This window comes from Leguminivora glycinivorella, chromosome 1 (genome assembly GCF_023078275.1).
Source record: "Leguminivora glycinivorella isolate SPB_JAAS2020 chromosome 1, LegGlyc_1.1, whole genome shotgun sequence".
Taxonomy (NCBI): Eukaryota; Metazoa; Arthropoda; class Insecta; order Lepidoptera; family Tortricidae; genus Leguminivora; species Leguminivora glycinivorella.
The window spans coordinates 15,360,348-15,386,932 of NC_062971.1; the positions used below are offsets into that span (position 1 = coordinate 15,360,348).

At 34.3% G+C, this 26,585-nt stretch overlaps 1 protein-coding gene across 2 annotated transcripts in view; it reads left to right on the plus strand.

Moving 5' to 3' along the window:
* Window positions 1-26,585, plus strand: part of LOC125227705 (fibroblast growth factor receptor homolog 1-like) — a 75,320-nt gene that overhangs the window by 43,623 nt on the left and 5,112 nt on the right. The window contains exons 3-7 of one of the 2 annotated variants that reach the window (XM_048132017.1): window positions 22,544-22,694; window positions 23,343-23,464; window positions 23,971-24,261; window positions 24,929-25,117; window positions 25,339-25,544. In XM_048132017.1, the coding sequence (XP_047987974.1) occupies window positions 22,544-22,694; window positions 23,343-23,464; window positions 23,971-24,261; window positions 24,929-25,117; window positions 25,339-25,544 (959 nt within the window). Of the gene's footprint in view, window positions 1-22,543; window positions 22,695-23,342; window positions 23,465-23,970; window positions 24,262-24,928; window positions 25,118-25,338; window positions 25,545-26,350; window positions 26,536-26,585 lie in introns of both variants that reach the window. The other variant, XM_048132020.1, reaches the window with a different exon arrangement.

The following is a 26,585-nucleotide window of genomic DNA, read 5'->3' on the forward strand; positions in this document are numbered from 1 at the left end:
GCTAGTGAGAGGAAAAATACTAAAACTGGGGGCTGCATTTTTTAATCTCGGCCATTCGATTTCGTGAAATTCTTTCAATAATATCTCCACTACTAGCGATTTAAATTCTACTAACAGAATCGAAAACGAGTGGCCATTACCACTAGTTTTAAAATTACTAGCCGTCCTTTTTAAAAAATAGCATTACGTCGTTTTCCACAGACTTTCGAACTGCAAATTCGTGCGCTCGAAATTCAAAAATAGATCCCCTGGTCTAAAGCTGAGTTTGCACCAGCAAGTTATTGCTTCAAGTTTTGAGATGCAACTATGGGTAAGAGTGAGTGGCAAATATTTGCATCTCTTTCTTGCATATACCTCTGTTTCAAAACTTGCAGCAATAACTCGCAGGTGTAAACTCAGCTAATGTTACAACTTTTTCACAAAATAGGTATAAAATTAGGTACGACAAGCACCTACTAAAAATGTGCAGTTTTAATTTTAATCGAACTGTTCGGTAAGTTTTTGTTAAAACTTAAGAGCCTCCTAAAAGTAACTCACCGCCGTTTCGCCAAGCTCATGCTCAGAGAGAGTGAGATAAGAAATGAAACTAACGGCGGCTTAAACGATTTAAGTATGTTACTTTTGTGTTTGCACATCAAAGATTTCCATATAAGCGCTAATAGCCCTACCCCCAAAATGTAGATATCGCCACATCAACACTGTCCAAGTCACATGACAAATTATACTCTTACCGGTTACTGCGAAAATATGGCCCGAATTTGAGCCCTTCAATATGAGTAACCCTTATCGTAACAACAGTAAGATTGGTTTTTCTGTAACTATTAATATTTTACTGTAACTTTTTGAAGGCAGATGTCGTCTTCATTTTACAGTCTGTTGCTATTCTAGGAAATATATTCCGCCATATTTCAGTATATTTCAGGTGCCCAGATGTCGATGTTACGTTTCTCGTTTTGCTGAAATTTCAGAAAGGGATATATGCAATTTGTCGTTTCGGTTTGGATGCATCTGTCTGGATTTATTAGCCTGGTGTTTTCGACATTTATTTTGTACTAAGTAGTTAAATTTGTACTGAACTTGAGCTTAATTAAATGCATTGACTAATTGGATCTTAGATGGTTATTTGTGTCAGTGTGTCAGATTGACAAATTAAAATAAAATAGACTCAACTTTGAATATTTATTTACTTAGTTTACATTAGGAAACAAAAAATAATAAAAATATCTTACTAAGTTCTGTTAGTCTGTTCCTGCCAACCTGTCGCAGAATTAAGTCAAGCTTTCTAATAAGGTAATAAAATTTAAACTAACATTTTTTGTCAGTTTGTTATATTTCAACCTGTAGATAATTCTAATGCGTTATGAAAACGGCTCCCACATTTTTTCTCCGGTAGCAGGATTTAATGATAATATCAATAAACATTTTTTTGCAACTGTCTTGTTAGCGGCTGCACAAAGCGGTGCAGTTCTGTTATAATTTTCACACAGCACATGTGTTTAGCTGGAACATGGAACACATAGAGTACATACAGACGATGTAGTATTGCATTTTAAGATCCTATTAAAACTGCAACATGAGAATTTCAATAAATATTTACAAATGAAAAGTAATTTTTCCAAAATCAGAAACCATACTTATTTTGAATAAAGGAAAACTATGCAGCTCTTTTGTCATTTTAAATTTCTGCTTTGTCACCATTATTGTCTTAGACTACTTGTGCTTTGGCGTAAAACTTACGTATGTAAATTTGCGTTGGTCAAGTTGAAAAATAATCGATCATGTAGAGCAAGAGTAGCTAAGTGACACGATATTGGCTTAGTAAAATTTCAAAATGTACCTACATGAGTTTATTAAACTATATTTTTCGAATTTCCAGTCAAAAAACATGACTCTATTGCTTTTCATGTGCAAATTTATCGGCCCAGCAGATTTATTGCCTTCTTTTTTGCCACTGTTTATATCCAAAAAGACATCGGGTCGCGTTACGCAAAAAAAACATGTGTCCCCAATAAGATAAAAACAAACTCGTGGTTCGGTGTTAAAGTCTGTGTCGCCATAAGTTGAAAAATTATACATTTTAAATGTGCATCAGAGATTACTTTTAGCTGCATTGTACGTAACAGGCGTCTTAATAAAAATAACTTGTGTCGGACGGTGTCATAAAAGCACATTAAATCGGTGTCAAATTCTAGGTCAAAAAGGTACACCGTAAAGAGTAAAATCTTGAGCAAATCTTGTGTATTGGTTACCATTTGTTCTAGATATGGACCTCATTATGAATAATCTGTCAAAGTATCCACACGGCAAGCAACGAAGTCTGATATTTTTTGTCTTGGGGACGACTCATTAATTTCAATACTACTATATTAATTTACGTTTAAGTTATTATTATTAAATTCATACAAGTTATTAAAAAGAATATTTTCTCAAACATGCATTGAAATATTGTCTTTACGTTCCTTAAAATGGCCTGGGAAGTATCGCTTTTTGGGCGCAACAACTCGAGAGGACTGTAAAGGGATTTCATATAATTTTTTAGGCCTAGGACTGCAAAGTAACTTTTTTTTATAAAATATTGTCCTTTAGAGCATTTTTTTTCATTTCATTGTATGTTTGAGAAAAGCACTATACATGCCTCGGCGTGAAAACGGATTCCCGGCCTCGTATTCCTATTCATATACCCACTTGGCCGGAAATCCTCATTTTCCCGGCCTCTGATGTAATGTACTATTTTAAAACTATAAACTAATTTCCGATCGATAAGTAAACAAAAAGGTAAGCGGAGGGCGTTTGTCTATTATTACCAGCGTACATTGCGGCTATTTCTGGCGTATGTCCCTTGCCATTAGCGCGGGTTCAAGGCTAGCTTTCTGTACTAATATTTATTTAGTAGCCGCGCTGAAATCAACGCCGTCCATGGTTTCGATGAACTTTCTTATTTACTTTAAATACAATTGAAACGAGGAAAACTACTGCCTTGGGTGAGGCTTGAACGTGCTTGATATTATATTAGTTTTGGATTTTTACACTTTTCAATTTATTGTTTCCAGACGTTTTTTTCTGGATAAATATTAACCTACTTATTTAAAGTAGGTAATAAACCAAATTAGTATGAGATGCAGATTAGTAAGAATGCTGATTAAAAGCATATGCTATACATATACGTACCTATTGCTCATTTAATTGGCTGGTTTTTTTAAATGTTTATATTCATTATACATGGCGTGGGTTAGCTTACGAGCTGCCAAAAAATCTGGTTAAAGTTACTATTTTTCACTTCTCATGACGTAGTTAAATAATATTTACAATATTAGTTAAGTAGGTATATATGACTTTGTATTACACTTCATTGATTGGTGTGATGCGAAAAAGCCCAAATCCTGACTTGACAGTAACAAAGCAAATCATGTATTTGTATAGTAAATAATGCCTAAATTAGTTACGACTAGGAAACCCGAGAAGTTGTTTACTCTAAAAGCAAAGATTCCCGGTAAAATGTGCTGGCAAATGCAGCCCAGGGAATAGAGAACAATTTGTATTAAGATTCTGAGGACTGCCTTTTCAAGATTAACCCCTTGTGCCAGTGCCAGTTAAACCAGTTAAACCAACCAAAATTAGCGAACTGTGGATAACGTCACCCGGTTAGTAGATACCAAATACTCACACAATCAAATGGTTTAGTGCAACTGGTTCCTTCACCAATGGTCTATGACCGTTCTTGCGTCTAAAAGTGCATAGCAAATTTGAAATTTGATGAAAAAGTGGATGGCTTCATACTTCTTTATGAGCTCGACTGTATGTATAATGTAGCCTATTGCTATTCATTAACATATCAAACCAGTAAGTAAATTACGTTCGATTCCCACTCCAAAAAAGCTAGGTACTAATGCAGTCATGCAATTAGCGTACTTTTTCTGTGTCTGCGTTTTTTTATTACCCGTGGGGTCAAGATTCTTGAGTACAGGAATCTGCAGGCGCAGCGCAGCCAAACTATATTTTATAATAAATTAATCCTTATTGGTGGTTTCTGATTTGAATGATTATTTCGACAGTTTGTATATACAGGGTGTTCCAAGACTATGGGACATGAAGGGAAAGTACCTTAAATATAGTTGATAGGATATTTTGCTGAAAGAAGACTATTTCATTTTTTAATTTTAGTAATACTGAATATTTAAAATGTTGTTCATAAATTTGAAAATGTATGGACGTCAGTTTCATGTTCGTTTTTGGTTGATAAAAATGATTAACTTCACGTTGTTCCTTTCCTTTAAAATAGTATGTTATTTAAGACGAATTATTCCTTTTTGTCCATTCTTTCGATTGGCATCATAAAAATAGGGTGACTTTTTTTAAATTTTAGTCAGTTTCCCTGACGATGTAAGTAATTTTTAGAATACCTTTAAATGCAGTGTTACTAACATTTCAAAATAAAATAAGGTCTTCTTTTGGTAATATGTCCTATCTACGATATTTTAGGTACTTCCCCTTCATGTCCCATAGTCGTAGGACACGCTGTATATATAGGTTTATTTGGTTTCATTATTAGCACATGAAATGCAAATAGTAACACGTTTGTACAAGGGTATGGTATACTGGAATTTATATTTCAAATGTGTTCAATAAACACAAAGTTATAATTTATTACCTAATGATATTATATTAATTATGAATGGCATGGTTTCTTATAAGTACACTCAATACGGGTAAACAGTAAAACTAATAGCTTTGGATAGACAGTAGGGTACATCAGTAGGCCACTTCAACTCTCATTATAATGTTTGTCGTCCACTTTACAGTGAACAGTGTGAACAACGGTAGCCATGTTGATTTTTACCTTTGAGACGTTTTTACTCGTTGTTAAATATTTCACGTAGATATTGAGTTTTGTTTTGGCTGGTTTTACCTACTGTTTTACTTGCCTTTCTTTACCTTGTCCTGGTTTTTATTGGGTTATAAGTAGGTGCCCATTAAGTTTTTGACAATTATCTTCATAGTATCAAGTGATGGTGTTTTAAATAACTTTCTAGTGTGGGCAATTTATACGGCCTATTTGGTACATATCGTTATAATCTCGTATTTTTTTAAATATAGTTATGTTATTCATAAAGGCATAATATTTCATTAGGTATACTGATAAACTATGACTAAGGCTAATTCCTGATTTTCTAGGTTTATCTGTTAGACACGAAGTGTACGTACTCTATGATAACGTTTGTTCGACCATTATTGTTGCTAGAGACAATAATTTTATGTTTAATAATATAGGGTAAGTACACAATGCCTTGAACAACAACTTTCTAGTGTCAGTGTGCAATGGACGTTCAAATTATCTAGACCTCAATATCAGACTGAGACAAAAGACTATACTTAGTTAAAAAGACAGAGAAAGCGTATATTACTTTAATGAAGATTAATGAAGCACAAATGTTGCAAAGATGAAAATCATTTGTAATAGAATATGCTTGACGAATTTTGCCATTTACTTGCGAGTTCGCCGAGGTCATCTTAAGTTTATTACACGTTTACGGTACTCTACAGGTTAATTGAAATAAGGGTCAAGTCTTCGTAACCAGTTTGTTGTATTTTTTACGATTAGCTGTTAAGTAGATAAAAGCTTACATAGTACATATATGCTAGGTAAGGTAGGTGCAATTTCTATAAACATACGTTTCAAGCTAAGAGTCAATATAAAAATCTAGTTAATACAACATATTGTGGTCAAATAATAGAAAATTAAAGAACCCGTAAAAAAATAGTACCTATAACCTGATTTTAGAAAAGAATGCCGGGAGATAAGAAAATATAATACATATTTAATTAAATACTTAGAATAGTAAAATTAATTGCATCTCCCGTGATTCTAGCTCCGTTATTGACGAGGAGATGAATCATGACCTTGTTCGGCGAGACGGCCGACAGACACCCCGCTCTTACTCATACTCACTTATAAGTGTCGCTGAAACTGTTGTACAGTCAGTATACAATCAAGCACTATACTCGCAATACTATTTCATATGATAATGTTGTAAATTATATTATCAGTAGACAGTATTTTTTAAAGATGGTTACTTACAGCAAAAGTGTTTCGATACTGCACATGCTGGCCCATATGATAAATAATACATATTAGGTATTCTTACACAGACACATATTGATTAAGTTTCACGGTACCCACTGATGTGATATAATCTTATGCCATCGTATTTTGTTTATTTATTTGTTTATTTGTTTATTAGGATCTTACAATATACATACTATTAATTACAGATTATAAAAAGCCCATTCAAATCCCCCACTTATAGGTAATCTTAATTAAGTATGACAATATTCCTATTGTATTGTAGTATTTTCTCGGAAACGTTCTTATTAGCCAAGATACTTCAGTTAACTTCGGTATTTTGTGTGTACGTTTCCGTATAAATTCGATATTTTACAATGTTTTACACATTTTGAACAACATATGTTCATGACTAATGGTTAGTACTTGTGGCATGATGATACTAATGATAAATAATTTGAGTGGAATATATAACTCTGTATTAATAGTCGACTTTGTATTTACTAGCTGCTGTTATGCCAGTGTTCAGTTTAATTCAATCAAGCGATATCAGATAAAAATAGACGAATTCAAAGAGACTACTAAACTGCGAAGTTGGCACCATGCTCATTAACAGCGTGCGTCGAATAGTGCCCCTGGATTCTTTAAATTATGATATGATATGAGTAGTAGTAGGGATGGATCTGTTAGTGAATGAATGTTGAATCTTCATTGAAACCGTTAACTGTTGCTACCTACGTCACGTTGTTAAAAACGTTAAATGATATTGAAGCGGAATCTCTGTCAACTTGGTACTGAGATATGAAATTGGTCTGCTTTACGTATGTGACTTGATATCCAAGATAAGTCAATAGTGGTATAGTACCAACCGACTGAAATAAATTAGCGGCGATTTACGCTGCCCCGCCGGTGATATTTTATTTTCAAATTCAAACTTCTATGAAATTATGGCATTTACTTATTTCTTGTTTAGGCGAGGCATTTAAAATCGCTGTCAACTAAGCTTGACATGAATCCAGGATTGTAAATTCGTGAGGCATTTTGTAAAACTTTTAAACCATATTTCTTAGAGGTAGCGGTAAAAAAATACTGTCATTTTATAAGTATTTTCGTAAAATGTGGCCCAGATCTCTCTCATTCAGGATATTGCTACACATTAAGTGTGTGCTTAGTACTTGATTTAATTAACGTTGGCAGTCAGCTAGCGTGAGTGAGAGTTGCTCAGTTTACCTGATCAAAATCTAAACAACTTTCCAAGGAAATGTTGCTAAGCTAATTAGAATATAATAAATACAAAATTAAATCATTTGACGTGGCTATGTAAGATTTAATAAAATGTTTTGATCGGACCGTTGAATACCAAATCAATTTAAAAAAACATAGTTTAAAGTATTATGAAATTTTAAGTAGGATCGAAAGCTTAAATCAGTGTTTAAGACCGATGAACTTTATAACAAATCCCGTTCATTGAATTAACCTTATATACAACTAAGCATAAAGCAATTCTGGCTGCCATTGTCGTTCATTAAACCAAAAGATGTTCAGCATTTAGTTTTCCATAGACACATACGTCATTTTAGTATACCACAGCACCGCAGACTAGTCGGCTGAGTCACAGCTAACATCTGAGATGCGCAGGAGTGGCGGAAATGCCTAATCTCACCATTAGCAGCTTCACTTAGTTCGCACATGTGCCGGAATGTTTTTGGAAAATAATTGTGTTCCGGCCGATGCGGGAGATACTAGCAAGCAGAGGAATTTGCCAGATTCAATGCGGTTTGAGAAGAGTTAATTACATTGTTCAATTTATAAGTTCCTGATATTTTGACGAAGTTATATGCTTCATCATGACATCATGACATCATGACCACGGATGATCCCAGTAAATTATAATTCTACTGAAACTAATAAATAAATATTATAGGACATTCTTACACAGATTGACTGAGCCCCACGGTAAGTTCAAGAAGGCTTATGTTGTGGGTACTCAGACAACGATATATATAATATACAAATACTTATATACATAGAAAACATCCATGACTCAGGAACAAATATCTGTGCTCGTCACACAAATAAATGCCCTTACCGGGATTCGAACCCGGGACCGCGGCGTAGCAGGCAGGGTCACTACCGACTGCGCCAGACCGGTCGTCAAACAGGTCAGACTAATAAAACAATATATTTTCTTATAAATATTATTAAAATTTATTTACCTGTATCGGCTTGGGTATTTTTGAAATCAAAGAGGTACTTAATTTAGTATTTCTGTACCTACCTCTACCGTAAGCCTTAGATACAATAGGCTACTTGACCTTTTTTTAAAGTCTGTCTGTCTGTCCAATTAATCGAAATAAAATATTACCATATTTTATTATGTCTTAAAACAGCAAAAAATATTTTTAAAGTATACTTTTACGTAATCAGGCGAAAACAACCGTTTTGACATGCAGTAAGGTTCGAATTCGATGACGTCACTACATCGCTGACAGCGTTTTCGGTGGCCAAAATAAATAAATAGATTACACATATTCAATCGAAAATACGTAGTCATCATACACTTTTAATACCCAAAATCTATAAATATTGATTTTTTTTTATGTCAAATACTACAGAAGACAATCATTTATTGTGCCAAATTCGATATGAGTCTAATAGCCTATTATAAGTATATACTAAAATAAAATAAAATAAAATAAATTGTATTTTTAATAGGATAACTACGATGCGAACCCGTGCAATGCCGATCGAATGAAACTGCATCTATTATTCTGCACTTATGGCCGGTCCTTTTGCGGTGCATTACGTGCTGAGCTGAAGACTCGGTACAGTCAGCATGTATTAGTTACTAATAATATGAATACTATAAAATATTATACACTATTATAAAACAGATAAAACCTTGTTGCAGTTTCATTAAAATTGTATTTATTGATTGATTAATAAAAACCCACGTTAAACACAAATGACACGAGTTACGAATTCCCTTTTCGCACGTACTTGCAGTTTGTACTCATAAATTCATAATCCATATAGCACGACGTTTAACGGTACGTATGGCCCTTTGATGTTTCCACATAGGCACATAAAGTATGTACTATTTGCGCACTAGTGCGAGAAGTGCAAATTGTGTTTTGTTCTTCTAAAACTTCTATTTCTGCCTTTAAATTCTATGGAACTTATTCCTAATAATTAACGGTACATGAATTGATTACATACCGAATTCTTATTACGGAGCACATGTCGAGAACTGTACTCGATGCACGTATGAGGCACTCGATTACTGTTATACGCAATATTATTGTGCCGAACTTGGCCAACGTTTATCATATTCTTTTAGTCCTGTACGGAACTGATTGATATTGAACGTTGTTTTAGTTTATCGCACGTATTATATCATTTACCGGCACTACTTTGCTTAGGGTTAGGACGATGTATTTTTCATCACATTTGCTGTTTAAAGGTATCATTACGTCTACGTGTACTGAAGCATAATGTACTATTTTATTCCCAAGGGAATAATGGATTTAGTTTTAAAAATGAATACAATCCCTACAATACTTCAGGCAAAGGATGTTTCAATCTGCCAAGGATTTTTATTGCACAACCAAAATTTGTCTATTAAGCTATAAAAGATATTATAAGGTATGAAAAATGCATTTTATTTATGTTTTACAATTATCTCAGTGTGTTTTGCATTTATTTCGTAAACTTAACTGAGATAAATTGTTATAATTTATAATCTGACAACATGCTCTGTACTCGCGCTTGACCGCGTGCGTACGCGAGGCACCCACCGTTGCCTAGCAACGGAGAGTACAACAGATCAAAATATTGAACTGAATGAAAGATAAGTGAAATTTTTGTTCAATCATATGATTTATCTGCTTTTTTGAACATTGCATTTAATTTATACGCAGTATTTTCGAGTTTGTTTTCGTTAAAAAAGTGTTTGTTATCAAAAACAATGGATTTAATATGAATAATCTGATATAAATCAAGATACACTACTGGTCGCAACGCCGCCGGTTGAAGGTTTTGCCTTATAACTGTTTCCTCTGTATTTTTCTCTCAAATGTGATGAAAAACATTGTGTGTAACTCGGGGAGTATGAATATTACTAACTCGAGTCTTTAAATCGCTCCGGCAAGCCGTCGCGATTTAACTTACTCTCGTTAGTAATATTCAACTTCCTCCCCTTGTTGCACAATGTACTATTATTATATAGATGTATGATTTTTCATACTAAGGGCCCAGTTATACGTTGCGCGATTTCATGCAATTTTATTTACATTGCATGCTGTTGAGGTTACATGCAATTTAGCATACCCATCAAATACCGTAATGTAATGAAATTTCCATGCAAGTTATCGCACCGTGTAAATAGGCCCTAATTAGAAAGCAATGTTTCATGGACTACTTTCATTCTACGGCTTTTTTCTTTCATATACCTATTTAAGGATTTTTTTATTTCTTAAAACTCCTAACCATCCGGGCCCGTTGACAAATAACTTCCTACAGTCAGGTTATTCGGAAGCGTCGACAGTTAAATGTGCTTAGAATGGACGAAACGGATAATACAAGTTTTAGTAACTGAAGAGAGAGGGAAAATTGAGTACATATACTACATACTATCTATGTAGATGAAACATGAACTTAGTAATATGCTTGTACCAAATTAAATGTTGGTAGTATATTAGCCTTCAGAATCTGTATCTGTAGTAAATTATGACATCTATTGTGCTCGTATGTATCTACATATGTTTTATTGATCACAACTATGAGTGATCGATTATAAATTGAATACACGTATGAATAACAGTTTTTGAATTTACCGTTTGAGACGCATTGTTCTCTTCTCTAGTAATACTATATATGTAAGTGTATTTGCATTGCAGCATCTTATATTACCAGAATATTGGATGAATGATGAGTTGTACTCGTAGATAGTATGTTGACCGCCTCAATATGTATGTAGGTACTTAGTGCTTGTTTTTCGCTATTACTAAAGATCGACTTATGTCTATGAACTATGGACTAATGCGACGCTACGAATTTACGCTGTGTTTTTATTTATTACAGTCCGGGAGGTTGATGACATTCGTTAGTTTGTTATTCTAAATTTTCGAACCTATTTAAGTATTTGTACCTATTTGTACAAATGTACCTAAATTATGTGGTACGGTGATAGATTATACTATATTATCACGGTTTTAGTATTTTTGAGCAGTTTGAAAAGTTTGTACATAGCCACGTCAGCAAATTTTAATTGATCCTATTTTGTTACCAACATTTAGTAATATAAGTCGACTTTCGTGAGATATATACAGGATAATTGTTATAATTAAGAAAATATAGATACTAGAGAACCTTAATCACGAAATTATAGCTTTTTGAGAACTAGGTTTGCCCAATTCAGACATCTGGACCAGAAAGGTCACTGCTGGCTGTTGATATAATATCCTATCCGACATCCGTAGTCATTCCGTAACAAGAACCAATGAACCTACAGCAAAACACGAAAATTGACCAAAAGAGCCAAATATAGTACCTATGTAATTTCGATTTTCGTGATTCGCGGTAAGCCCTCTAAATCGGGCTCTAATAGGAATTTGGTACATGGAAGATCATTCGTTCGTTTGCATGCACTTGCGTCAATGAATGTTATTGTGACGTTGAACAAATGATTTGTAATGATTTACAGCGCGTTCGTTGTAATGCTTTTACTCATAGGCTAGGCAGGACAAACAGATATACAGACTTTATTGGTAAATATAAAAAATACATATTACACGTCATAGCCTTAGGACTAGTTAAAACTATTACACTGAATTCGTCCATTTTAAATGAATTAAAACAAATTTAGGACATTATACATTAGGTTCACAGAACTAAATTATTTATAAATACTTAAACCTGGGAAAAGTGTAGGTAGTTACTACAAAAACCTGATTATCAAAACAACAACATTGAAACATCCGATAAAACAGCATTGGACTTTAGGTTATAAAGAAGAGGTTCCTTCCGTAACGGAAAAAATATAAGGGGACACCTTACATGTGTTCATTATGGAGACATTACTTGTGTTCATCACATGGATAACTGTTTTTTTCCGGTTTCAACCCAAAATCAGCAGCGGTTAATTTTTTTTTACATAAATATAAAAATGAGAAATTATTCATTCAGGATTCATAGCATCGCCTTTTCAAATGTCTTGCACTGAAACCCTGTTGTGACGTGTGACATGCGATACCTACCCATATCTCGCTACCCTCTTGGACCAACTACGACTACAAATAAAACCCTATTGCAATAAAATAAGGTTGAAATTATAACTAGCGACAAATCGACTGTAAAATTGAGTAGAGTATCAATTTAGAATCGTCATCGATACTTGACGCCCTTTTCAAGTGAGTTTTTTTGTTGCGTTATATTTCAAAGAATTTCATTTCCCTCACAACTATCTAAAAATATTTAAAAATTACCATTAAAAATAAAATATTACTTTTGAAGTTCGCCATTTACTGTTTCCCCTTTTTATGTGTCATCATCAGGAGCTAATTCATGCCACACTAGGCTTCAATTATTGTAGAATCTTACCTGTATCAGACTAATATCCACGTTATTAGGAAAGGACTAAAGGTGAATTCATACCTCAACTCTATCTCATCTCTTGGGTAAACCCATCCTGCTTTAAGGTTGAATATATAAAAAATGTAATATGATCTGAAAGATTATCTACTTTATAGCAGAATGGATTGGACCCAAGTTTGAAGGTAAGCGACACATTTATCGATGACAATTTTTTTTTTCTTAAAAATGCTATGTACCAAAGAGGATCGAGTATTATAGAGAGTTACTGTCAAAGTAAAATGTGTAATCACAGTGCATAGACTGCCATCTCTCGACACAAGCTTAGAACTTTTGAAATTCAGTTTTGACAATTTGACCCATATTCTTACCTTGATATGTATTAAAATGTCAAATATTAATATTAGCGCCATCTAGCCGAGCGTTCCCCAAAGGTGTAACGCCATCTAGGCCACCGTACCTTTTTCTCTATGGCTTTGAGGTACGTTTTTTCTTAGACTTTATCCGTCTATATAGGAGTTACCTCTACATATGTCTTTGTTCATATACCTATGAACTGTAACGTAAACAAACCACATCAAAACACGCAACTGGATGTCACACAAATACGACACGTTACGACATTTCATCATAGTTCAAACGTCGTCGCATAGATGAAAGAAGCCATATTTTTAATAACAGGCCACTTTCAAAGTATAAAATATTATTAAAGACGACACCGACGTCCGTTTCCTCTTTTGAAAATATAGGACAGAAGATCCGTGTTTTTCAGTCAATCAAGATAAAAGTTGAGATCATAAAAGTCTGAAACTACCTGACTTAGCTATTGAACTATATTTTCTGATCTAGCATAAAGGTAATCATTTAACTTTTCCCCGTTACTTAAAAAGTTAACTTCGTTAATCGTTAAAGCGATACATGTCGGTAGATTTAACGGAAGTTAAAGTAATCGATAATTCGTTAACACGTCATAAAAATAGGACTTCACTGTAGGTATTATGTATTTGTCCTTTAATATCCACGGGTAAAAACCATTTTATCCACTAATGGGTAAAAAACCGAAATGTAATAATTACGGTCTCTTCGAATTTTAATTGTCAAATTAACTTTTAAATTTGATAATTATTGTATTCATGGTCGCGATCGTATCGTAGTTCTTCAGATTGATGATTTACCACCTGTGGAACGATACTGGAAGCAGTGATCTAACGCATTTTTGCGCGATTTGTCTGCGTTATGAGTTTTCCTCGCTTAGTGAGGGATCTAGCAAATAAGTTTAGAAGATCTCGAATAAGTGATCCAAAGTCGCCAATTGGTCTTTAGACTGTTTATAACCGACGGATCTGCTTTTACCGATAAATACTAGGTTTTGCCGTACGAGTACTACGGGCTTTTACAGTAGCAGTCAGGACGTGGTATTCGCGACGCAGCGAGCCGCTTGGGGTGCTGGATTAACGATTAACGAACTCGTGGTTCAACAATAACGAATCCGTTCATTTTTTAAAGCTAACGTTTTTCCGTTAACCAAACTCTTCGTTAAAACGATTAACGGATTAACGAGTTAATGCCCAGCTATGTGCAACAAATAACTATTACACATCTCAGTCTACTACATTTGATTAAAGGTAGAAGCGAGGTACGTATGCCATAATTTATCCTTTACTAAAATCATTCTTAAATATAAATTAGTCGTATGGCATTTTTGTTTCAATGTCGCAATATGACAGGTAAGATGTAAGTTCGCGGGCCGGCGCACGTCAATGTCGTCAAATCGAAATGTGATACATGGCTTCCGTCGCAGTCGAAGCTTGTAACGGTCTGTAGTTATGCCAAATACGCATGTCTATTTTCAAAATGTGGCCAGGAAATGATTTGAGACGCTATCCCTAAGAACTTTAACCTTGGGGGTAAATTAGGTGAATTATATTAATGTTGATATTGGTAATTCTATGTGATGTGATTAGAGTCTGACCAAGCTGTGTCAGCAGCGATTTTGATACAATGCGGAAGTGTTAATTAGTACTTTATTATTTTTTAGTGTCCGCATGATTTAAATTTCCAACTTCTTAAACTTTGAGTACCCAAATATTAAACCAAAAATAGATTTTTGGCGGAATGAACTCGCTATGCTAAAGATACAGAATTATTGAAACATATTTGCATCCCAAACCGTCGATGGCATCCCATCTTAATTTTAAACACATGTATTGCTAAAGTTCAAGCATAACTGCTAATACCTTTCTCTGCCTTGTATTTTTTGTCCCCCACGCGCGAGGGGCGCCATTTTGTGTTATTTATAGAGGTGCGCGTGCGTTTCTTTTGGGTGCGTTCAATTAGTTTGATTTGTGGGAAATCGATTTCATAGAATGCCTGACTGAAAACGGTTTCCGGTGATTTGAAATAAAAATAAAATAGGTCACGGATAAAATGTTTACGACCCGATTCGAACTTAAATACACGTTGAATATTAGATCGAGATACGATATATGATATTTGAATCCCATCCCATTGGATCAGCTTGCGTTTGCTGAAGCAAAATTGCAACAAATCACAAACGTTTCTTTGTTTAGACAAAGGTTTACTTATACAATATGAAAACTTAGCCTATGTCAATTTGACTCGCATTCATGTACATCTTTGAATACATCTCATAAAATTAAGAACATAATTGTTGCTTACACATGGCTTAGGTACCTATGAATTTATCACAATTGAATCGTCATCATCGCACACTGGGACGGAGCTCGGAGCAGTCGGAGCCTGATCATAATTTTAATCCCCGGCCTTATTCGGAGGTTTCGCCTAGTCCAAGGGAAGACGCGAGACGTATGGCGCGGCGTGTTACATAATAAGTGGGCTCACTTCCTTTGCGCTTGAGACTTACGTATTTTGGAAGTTATACATATTACATTATCGGGAATAAAATACTCGTAAATAGCTTTTCAACTGTTAAATGAGGCTATATTTTTATTTCTTGGCTACATTACAAAAATTACGTACACTTTTTCTGCTCGTGCCTGCTTTTTCGCTCATCTTACGACTGTAACTGGCCGACGAAAAATTATTAATGGAAAAAGTTATATTTAGAAAGCATCGTCCTAAAGCGTCAGATATCAAGAAAGAAATCATTAGATCAAAACAACTCACGGTCCTAGACACAATAAAATACTTCAGACATTTTGAATAATAACGCGCATTTGTTAATCAAACGTGTAAATATTTTTAATAATAGGGCAAATATGAATTACGATAACAGGTTTTAAAGAATTAACAAATACTTATGTGACACCGTTTGATGATGTATTAGCTAAGTAGGTATGTGATTTCGATAAAAGAATCTATATTGTTTAGTTTAAAAAATCACAATAATTTTGAAAATAGGTATAAATATACGAGATTAGTAGTAAAATATGTTATGTGATGTGACCGTACGTATAGAATGATGAAAACAAATAACGATGGCCAAAGTGACTATCGTACCACACAAGTGTTATATTGCTCTAATAAATTATCAGGCACTTCGACTTTAAAAATAAAATATTAAGTTTATAAAAGGGATAGTTCCACGTTTAATCATTTAAAACTAAAATTATTACTTATCTAACTCTTGGCCGGAAATCCTTAATTTCATGGCCTTTGTAAGTACATAGTAATACATTACGTATTTAATTTTCTCTGATGCCTAAAATATTAAAAAAAACAAGATAATTTTATCCAAATGATATTGATAAAGGATAAAACAACAGAGTTTATTTGGTATGATTTGACGCAACTGATACAGTTGACACGCAGTGACGTGACGTAAGAAAACTAATGGATGCGGTGGGTACCTACTACGCAAATGTATACTTACTTCAAAGAATTATGTTGCTGAACATTATATAAAAAAATCTTATGATAGACGGCTTTTTAAAGAAGGCCGCGCGAATAATGCTTCTTGGCAAAGATCCAAGCAATCAAAAAGCCATACGTGAAAAACAATTTAAAAGAATGCGTTCCAGTTATTTCGGCAGTCCGTTACATTTTGGATTTTTAGGATTACGATTTCTTTAATGGTTATTGTTATCTGTTTTGCACAATAGTAATAAAGTAAAAGTAAAACACCTACTTACTACGTTAAATCAAAGACATATATAACTCCGTATAGACAAACAAAGTCTAAGAAAAAAACGTACCTCAGTACCATACAGAAAAAAGTACGGGGGCTAGATGGCATTACACCTTTGGGGTACGCTCAGCTAGATAGCGCTAATATTAATATTTGACATTTTAACACATATCAAGCTAACAATATGGGCCAAATTGTCAAAACTGAGGTTCAAAAGTTTTAAGCTTGTGTCGAGAGATGGCAGTCTATGCACTGTGATTACACATTTTATTTCAACAGTAACTCTCTATAATACTCGATCCTCTTTGGTTCAATATAAGGGCAAGTGGGCACTGTATTATACTATTTTAGAGAGGTCAAAAGCGTGTCTCTCAATTTAGAATACTGCTCGTATCTTTATCAAGTAGTTGTAGTATGTAGTTGAGATTCCAAAACAAAATTATGTATATTTTTTTGAGGAGAAAAAACAACAAACCAACCATAAATGTCGTGGGGTAATATACTCATTAAATATGACTGGTCTGTCTGTAGCCAATATTAACCCCATTAACACTTTTGCAAACGTTGTATGTTCTGTGTAAAAAAATAAACAATTGAAATGTTAAGTCCTTTTTGTTCTCTGCGATAATTGCTACACGGAGTATACCGTGCAATCTGGCTCCATTAAAGGGCGCCTCATGGAGTTTGGAACAATGGGACCTTCAATTCATCTAATCTCTTGTCTTGGTGGTCTCACAGTGTTTATATTATAATCAGTATGTTGAAACCGATGAAAGTATTAATTTTAAACTTGTGAAATTGAAGTAATTGATGGAAGAAAAGTGTAAAATTGTAGTGTAGATAGGGTGTTGGTATTCTACTTTATTATTTTCTTTTAACATTGTCATTAACAACGAAATAATTTCCAATATTTTTATCAAGCAATTCATTTATTATTAAGTAGATGTACAGTACAATCAGTGTTGTTTTCACAGCAAAGTTTAATAAGGAAAATAACACCTAAATTATTAATAAAATTAAATACTATACATAAGTATTTAATTTGGGGAAATTAAATACTTATTTATAGTATCTATTTAGTTAGTATATAAGCAATAGCATTGTATCAAAATCTCGTATTCTCACGCACATGTGTCTCGTCTCTATTGTTTCCAAAAACACAGAAAACGCTGATTGACTTTGGAAGGCAAACTTTTTTTTCGTATTTTTGGGCCCAGGGGTGCCTACATCTGCTCGACACATGCAGCCACTAAATCGACCTTTAAGGAGTTTGCAAAAGAAAATAGGGATGTCCAATCTGATATCGATACTTTGAGTCGATAATTGCTGCCTCGTAATGATGTTTGTATTTTAAATCGCCGTGTTTAATAAATGATATAACCTACCAGTGGCGGCTGGTGAAAATTTCTCCTAGGCAACACTGAGCAAAAAGAAACCTACCTTTACATTAGGTACTTTACTAGTAGTCAATTTTAGGCAAGCCGGTGGGAATTGGCTTATATGGACCAGCCGCTGCTGTAACCTACCCAGGAACATTACAATTAGCTACGGTTCATTACAGAAATACTTTAATGTTTTTTTGTACATAAACTTTGTTTTGTTTCCTTGGAATAAAAGTTTAGCTTACTCTGCCATACAGAGCGAGAGCTATATTAATTAGTAGAACTGACATTTTCAATCATTGCATCGATATCGGTATTGCAAATTCGCCCGCCGCCCTACAGGAGCCATAATTCACAGGCCACAAATCTCGCTGCCCGTTAAAGTTTCAACCGCGTCCACTTTCAAAACAAGGCACAAACATTTTGTCGAAACGTTTACAATATATCCTTGCATGTTGAATCTAAAATTTGATATAGGTATTCCTGTAATTTTAAATAAGAATCCCTTTCAGAGTAAAGAAAACTGTAGTAGATAATTATGGCGTTATTCATATTGAAAACGAAAATTAGTAAATAAAAAACATGTTTTAATAGAATCACAGAATATATAATAGTACAAGTACAGAAGGCTCACTCCTTTGATGTTCACAAAATGCCGCCATTCTAAATTCTTACCTACATTAACAAACGGACCGCACGCGAGCAGCCGACATTGAATTCTATTGCGCCGCGTGAAGGTCGTCACCAGTGAACGGGCCGCGAACTCGCGGCCGCCGTCATGTACTTGTAGCGCGGCGATAGAATCGCGGAGTGAGCCGCCCCTGATAGAATAGAAGAACATAATGAATACTGCTGGAATAACTCACTGGCGATTGATATCATTATGAACCGAGTACATAAGTAGATGGGGGAATACTCATCACGCACTTGTGTTTGTTATTTTAGAGCGCATTATTCGCCAACAAACTGTCCACAGTTTGGCGAAAATATTTGTGTACCTACCACTTAAGTTTTCTTTTGTTAATAAATTAAAAAAAAAGCAAAATAGACATTCCAAGAATGTAATCTGAAATTCGTGATAGAAGCTTTTTGATAGAAAGGAAAGCTCATACCTACCAAACTTTGCCAGTGAAAATTATTAGCTATAACTTAGTTTACCAAGTATAATACATTATTTCCAATTTTGTAGGTGCCATCTTTCTAGCTCATTAATTACTGGCTAGTAGGTACGGTTATATGTATTCTATTCTAACCAACCGGTTGTAAAATATCTTCAAGCCAATTAAGTTGCAACAAGAAACTTTGGACGTGCCGCACATGGTCGACGTGCATCACGGTACATTTCGTTTAATGTCGCCAAAAATTAAGACCTTAAACTTTATTACTTTAAACTCAATGACCTCGAAGGTTTTACATATATATTATGAATATGAAGGCAAATGCTTCCCTTCTCTTCAAATCTTACTTAAAATTAACAGTAGATAGAACAGGTTAGTAGTTAGTACTCGTTTTGAAAAAAAGATACGTAATTATGTTTTCCCCTCACTAGCTCGGAAACACGTGTTTTGTCCTTTAATACCAGCGGGAAAAACGCATTTTATCCACTAGTGGGTAAAGTAATTTGACCTTGAATACAGTCAAATGAACTGCTTTAAAATTGATAAAAGTAGGTGAATCTAGTAATAAAGATGATTTACCACCTTGGAACTACTGGAAGCAGTGATAAACGCATTTTTTGCGTTGTAGTTTCCTCGCTGTAGTGAGGGGAAAAGTTTTGTGTTACACTCGGGTGCAAATGTATTTTACTTCTCGTGTGTTAAAAAACTCGCAAGTTCAGGATTCTATTCTCGAACCACTCGCTTGGCTCGTGGTTCAACTATAGGATCCTTTCACTTGCTCGTTTTTCAATTCCACACTCGGCGTTAAAATACAACTTTGCCCCCTTATATAACAAATAACTATTTCAGGGTTCCGTATTTATACACTTGTTACTCCGCAGTTTGCTTAAAAAATATTTTCTTTACTTAAATGCTGATACTTACTATCTATTTCTAATTGTTACCTATTTGTCTAAAGCTTAAATTTGTCTAAAATTTTCTTTATGCTGTTTTCTTATCTACAATTCATTTATAGACTTTACATGATTGATGTGGCCGATTGGATTAGGTTGTGTAGTAAAAATAACATGATAAGAAATATTGGAAATAACTTTTCATCTATATTGTAAACAGCTCCTACTTACAGTTAGTTTATCCCTGTTTTTTTTAATTCTTTAGGTAAGTATTTGAAAGTGAATCAGATACTTATATTATAAACTAACCGGTGAATCATTTACATTTGTCAGTGGTTTTTAATATATTAGTGCCTAACCAAACAATACAGTAGGCACATTGTTTGCCGGATATAAATAAATTCGATAACTTCTTTAAACACGTAAGGTGAAATACCCCATAATGGACGGTGATGCCATTATGGACAAAAAAACACAAATCCTTAAAAATAAGTATCTAAAATTAGTTTCTAAAAACTGACGGCTATGTACCATAAACTAGAGTTGTAGAGCTGTTTCATTTTGAAGTTTCAATTAATTCGGTTATTTCTGAAGGATTTGGCGACAAGATAAAATTCATCAGTTTACTGAAAAAAATATCAAGACGAATTCTTAGTAATGTTGCTAAGAGAGTTGAGTTCATGTAAAAAATAATAAAAATTCAATAATACTTCGGTGTAAACTTGAATGCGTTTTACTTACTGCATTAGGCATGAGATAAGGTATAAAACATACTAGTTTGTTGCTCCAAAGATATAAAGAAATGGCGTTATTTTGCGAGTGTCCATTACTGGAACCGAAAAACTGCCTACCTCCTATGATGGACAAGGAACAATTTACAAAACCAAAATTTACAAGAAACAATCCTATGTTAAAATAACTCAAACTAATTGCATTTATGGTATATAATATTGACTCATTGAGTATCAGTTGGCTTTAAAAGTAAAATTTTAAACTTATTTCACTGTCCATAATGGGGGATCCATTACTGGAGAACTGCCGTCCATAATTGGAGAAAAAACACCTATTTTTAATTTGTTAACTATGAAGAAACCAATAGGAGTATCCATACTGCAATACGCTTGAAATGTAAAAGAAGGATTGGACATTCAAGATTTAACACGCTTAGCGGTAGAATTTTTACATTTATGAGTGAAATATCAAAAAGAGGCGAAAATTTATCTTAAACTGTCCATGATTGGGTCCGTTACCTTACGATCGGGTTTACAAACATATTTTTATACTCCCGTACTGTTATCCGTCATTAACAGGGTCGTGCATAGATCTTTAAAACCCTACATAATAGTATATTCCCCAAAACCGGCCCCGGCCGGCACCCACGCAGTAACGTGATATCCTGAAAAAGCATTGTTTGGCTCTGTAACCATGGCAACGCCTGTTATAAGTACTGCTTGGGTGCCGGGACGCCGGCGGGGGCTGGCTTTGGGGAGCTGGCGTGAGCGCTGGTAGAGCAAACCTATGCGTCAAAAATACAGAAATCAGTGTGAATTTCACGAAAGTTATTAAAAACTAAGTGCATGGTTGTAGAAAAAGTATTGTTTAACTGCAACGTTTACCCACGCCACTCGCCTTTTTTGACCACTGAGTATCAAAAAATACAAAGCTTTTCAGTGGCGTTTACCCACGCCACTCGCCTTTTTAAAATTAATGACCACCTCAAAATTGTTTGTAATAACGATTGGCCGATAACGTGACAGATTGCATTTGCCAAAAATTACTATTTGTGAAATTATTACAAACTAAAGTCCTACAATACGCTAAAAATACACATCTTTAAGAAACTGACAATAAGGTAGTGTTTACATATATCTGGAATGTTGTTTTGTAGACATGTTTGTGAACTCGACTGTACACATGCATCCTTGTTTGTAACTCAACTAAAACCAAACGGAATGAAATGCATACGAATATAGAACTCCACGCACCTGAATGCAATAAATTTGCTTGCATATTATTTTAACCCGCAACCCGAGTTAAACTCATTACGTCTTTGCTACCTGGGTAAAGAGGCAAGCGAAAATAACACGATGTACTTATGTACTTTGAAGTAAATTACAAGTATGAGTTTCCCCAGCAAACATTTCGTAAATATATGAATGATTATTAATATAAATATATTTTTCACTAAAAAGAAGAACCATATTTTAGAAAAAAAAAATGATATAAATATACATATATTATGACTTTTTTTTCTTGATGTCCATGTACGACCACGAACGTATAATAGTTCGTGTCGTCTAAGATGACAACAACGACAATCATGTTTTTTTATAATTTATTTATATATAAGAAATTTATAATTTACTAATTTGAGTATCTTTTGTCCCCAGATGAATCAAATACCATTTATGAAGCCTCCACAAACGAGAACATCCGCCTGGCTTGTGGGCCGAAGCCACGGGGCCAGGTACAGACCATCAAGTGGTACAAAGATGGCCGACCACTCGAGCTCCATGGACGATTTATACAACAGAGGCAGTGGTAAGTGGTTATTTGTCTAAGAAACAAATTACTTTAATTATGTTACAAATCATCAGATGCAGTAAAGACTCTTAATGTTTCAAATCATAATTATAGGTAGGTTATTTGAAAAACGCAGATTCATTATTTTGATTTCGGCGTCTGTAGACAAGGGATTTTAAAAGAATGCATAATTCAAGTAAGGAATCCAGATCTCCAGCTTACGTGGCAAAGCCATGTGATATTCCAGTTCAGAATGCAAATAATACAAAACTTAAGAACTAAAAATATATGAAACACGATTGAATAGTCGCCAAAGTACTCTATTTAAAACAGACTTATCCGACATTGACGTAGGCCAAAGAATGAATTGCCTGCATAGATCGTACATCACGCAGTTCTATTCGAGGCATCGCATAACATGCCTGGAGTTGGAGCAACAACAACCATCGCTCATGCGTATATGCTGGATTATGAAGCCATTCATAATGCGATTGGAAATGTTTAGACAACACTATTGACTTGGGCTTGTACTTACTAGAATTAAACTGCATTCTTAGCGTATCTGACATATTTCAGGGTTTCTGTCTAATAAACAAATCCCTCCCCATAGCCTTATGCAAGCAATAAGCCAAGTACACTACCTCAGTAAATGCATTTTGTTTTCAGGTTGAGAATAAAATCGTTTAGAGCCAAAGACGCTGGTTTATATTCTTGCATCAATGAAGCTAACGACTTGAAGGAATATAATGTTACTATCAAGCTCAAAGCCGATGTCTACGATATAGAAGGTAACTAATTCCATAATAATAAAAACATATACGCAGAACATACATGTACGCAGAATACATATATGTGGCTATTTTTACCTTAACCATATAGACGAGTTTTCAACTAGCGAGAGAAAGTGGTTGCATTCTCAAGTCAGTCCCAACCTCGATTTTCCAGAGTGCATTTAGTTATTATTACATTTTATTGACATTTTAACGAGCGTCCAGATGCGTAAACATTGCCTCGCAAGCATTCCGACCAGTGCGAAGATGCATCCAGAGCATCTTTGATAATGTGTTTAGTTTAGAGTGAATCTGCACCCTCTTGAAAGAATATTTTATACCAAGAACTAATACTTAAGGAGATATGTAAGTGCTTTATTAAAAATTAATGAAAACATGTTATGAGGAAAATACGCTGATGAACTAACTATAAAGTTCTTATATTGGTTCAAGTACCCTCCTTATTGATAACATGAATACATATATTATGCGATGTTATACGTATTATCATTATCATGTTTCAGAATTTCAAGGCGATGCTGCGAAAATTGTAGAACAAAACCAAGCAGCGGCACTGGTAGAGAACAACACGATTGAAGAAACTGCTACGATAAAGAAAACGGTTAAAAGAAATGCAACAAAGATCAATGACAATAATAACGATTCTGACGATGAAAAGAAAGAGGACGATCATGCTGGTTACATAGATAATACAAAAAATAAGTTTGCACCCAAATTTAAACACCCATCTAAATTATATAAAATAGACATGAAACCTGCGGGGAGCTCCATTCAGTTGAAATGTGCTGCTGATGGTAAGAAATTGTGGTTCACATTATTTTGATGCCTTAATAAATCCATTATTGGATCCTAAGTCTTAAATCATGTCAAAGGAAATGTTTGGTTTTCGAAACGCTGTATGTTATGTTGTTGGGGATCCTTTTGATATTTTTTGCGGATGGACTCTACTTATAAATAGAGGACAACCCGATGAGTAAAATTATGACCAATATATAGTATGAATTTTCTGAGATGAACTTTTCGCTTTAGCCGTAATCAGTTAAACAAAGGCCTTTGTGTCTATTGTTTACGGCGGCTAGCTCCCGTTTAAACGGCACGTGCTATAGTCTCAGTGTAGTTAAAAAGCAACTATCATGATAGTAATAAGGTTCAAATCCATAATAAGCCCTTTCGGAGATAACACGTTTTGTCATCTTCAAAAAAAGTTACCTGCATATTGCAAACTGTTTAATAAATTTGAACCTTATTGCTATCATGATAGTTGCTTTTTAACTACACTGAGACTTTAGCACGTGCTGTGGAAACGGGAGCTAGCCGCCGTCAATAATAGAAACAAAGGCCTTTGTTTAACAGATTACGGCAAAAGCGAAACGTTCATCTCAGAAAATTCATATTATACATAGAAATGCGTAATGTGTGTTTGTGTATAAAATAAGCATAGGTACCTATTATTTGTTACAGGAAATCCCATGCCTAATATAACATGGTTTAAAAACAACGGCTCTATAGAACGGTCTTATTTCCGACCGAAATTCGGAAAATGGTGGATGTCTCTTGAAGAATTATCAAAAACGGACAACGGCAACTACACATGCCTCATATGCAATGAATTGGGCTGCATCAGTCATACGGTTAATCTTCAAGTACAAGGTAAATTTGGTATTTAGTATGCATATTATAGTTTTTATTGTCACCTTGGGTACTTACTAGTACTCTTTTACTCGTATATCGAATTACCTACTTTGAATTTGTTTTTTTTTTCTTACCACATGTAAGAAAGAAGTAAAATGTTGTGTACACATAAGACACCACATTTTAGCGACAAATTGTAAACACTAAACATACATTGTGACATATTATTAAATCCGTAGAGCGATATCCATCGAAGCCTTACATAAAAGAAGGACAACCAGGAAATATAACTGCTGTGGTAAACGATACTGTAACACTGGCTTGCCCGCCTATATCAGACTTGGAACCATTCTTATACTGGCTAAAGGCCTATGATAATTTCACCGTAGTTGACGGAGAAGTTGGACCTAACGACCAAACTATACCAAACGGATATGAAATTCAGGTCTTTTTTACGATCGATTCTGGTGGTGGTTCATTAATGTCGGTTACTGGGTAAAAACAAAGAAAAAACTAAGTAGCGTAACTTTTTTTTAGAAATTCATCCAAGGTTTCTGGTTTATAATTTGGTCAGTTTATCAGTGGGTTTCACATACATATGTAAACTATTTCATGATCAAAATAAGAATGGTAACGGGAAAATACTTAAATTGTAACTATTACATCGTTTCATTATCATACTAAATTCTCATATTATTATTTCTCATCCGGTGAATGGTTTTATGTGGTTAGCGGTACCATAGAGAAATAAGTGCTCAGTGTACTGTACGCCCATACACAGTTAAGGGAAATATGATAAACTTACATGTCATTAATAAGTTTCACGTTTTCTTGCGTGTATGAAGAGAGTACTCTCAGCTTACCTATTTATCTATACAGGTACCCGGTAGTTATAAGTTCACTTGTAATATAACCTGTAACTGGTGGTGGTTCAGTGAATTTCAAAATAATAGAAACCTAAATAGTAAAATGGACATTCTGTAAAAAAAAATCTATACCTAAACCTCTGTTTTGCGCTAGTACTTTAATATTTTTACATCCCTTGACAAAATTCACGCAGTGGTATTTTGCCCGCTCTTTATCTCCATAATACTAATATTATTTATCCCTGTCGTAATTGTAATAGTAATTCTGTAAATTTGTGAAAATTTATGCTCATCTTTTTACTATCTATGTATATACTTTTATCATGTTACCAAGTTATTTATTGCATTCCGCATTTTTTATATCACAAAATATTTATTATTTTAGAGCGTCTGTTCTCGAAACCAGTATTGACGCAAGGACCTACTAACCAAACCTTATTGATTGGGGATACAGCTAAGTTTAGTTGTGATTATCTCTCCGATCTGGTTCATGTGGTATTTTGGCTGTTCTTTAAAGACAAAAATGAGTTCAAGAACATTACCGATTTCGATGAATTTTTTGCCATTAAGGTGAGGGTCTCAAAAATAAGCATGAGAGTATTCAGTTGTCGCATGTTAGT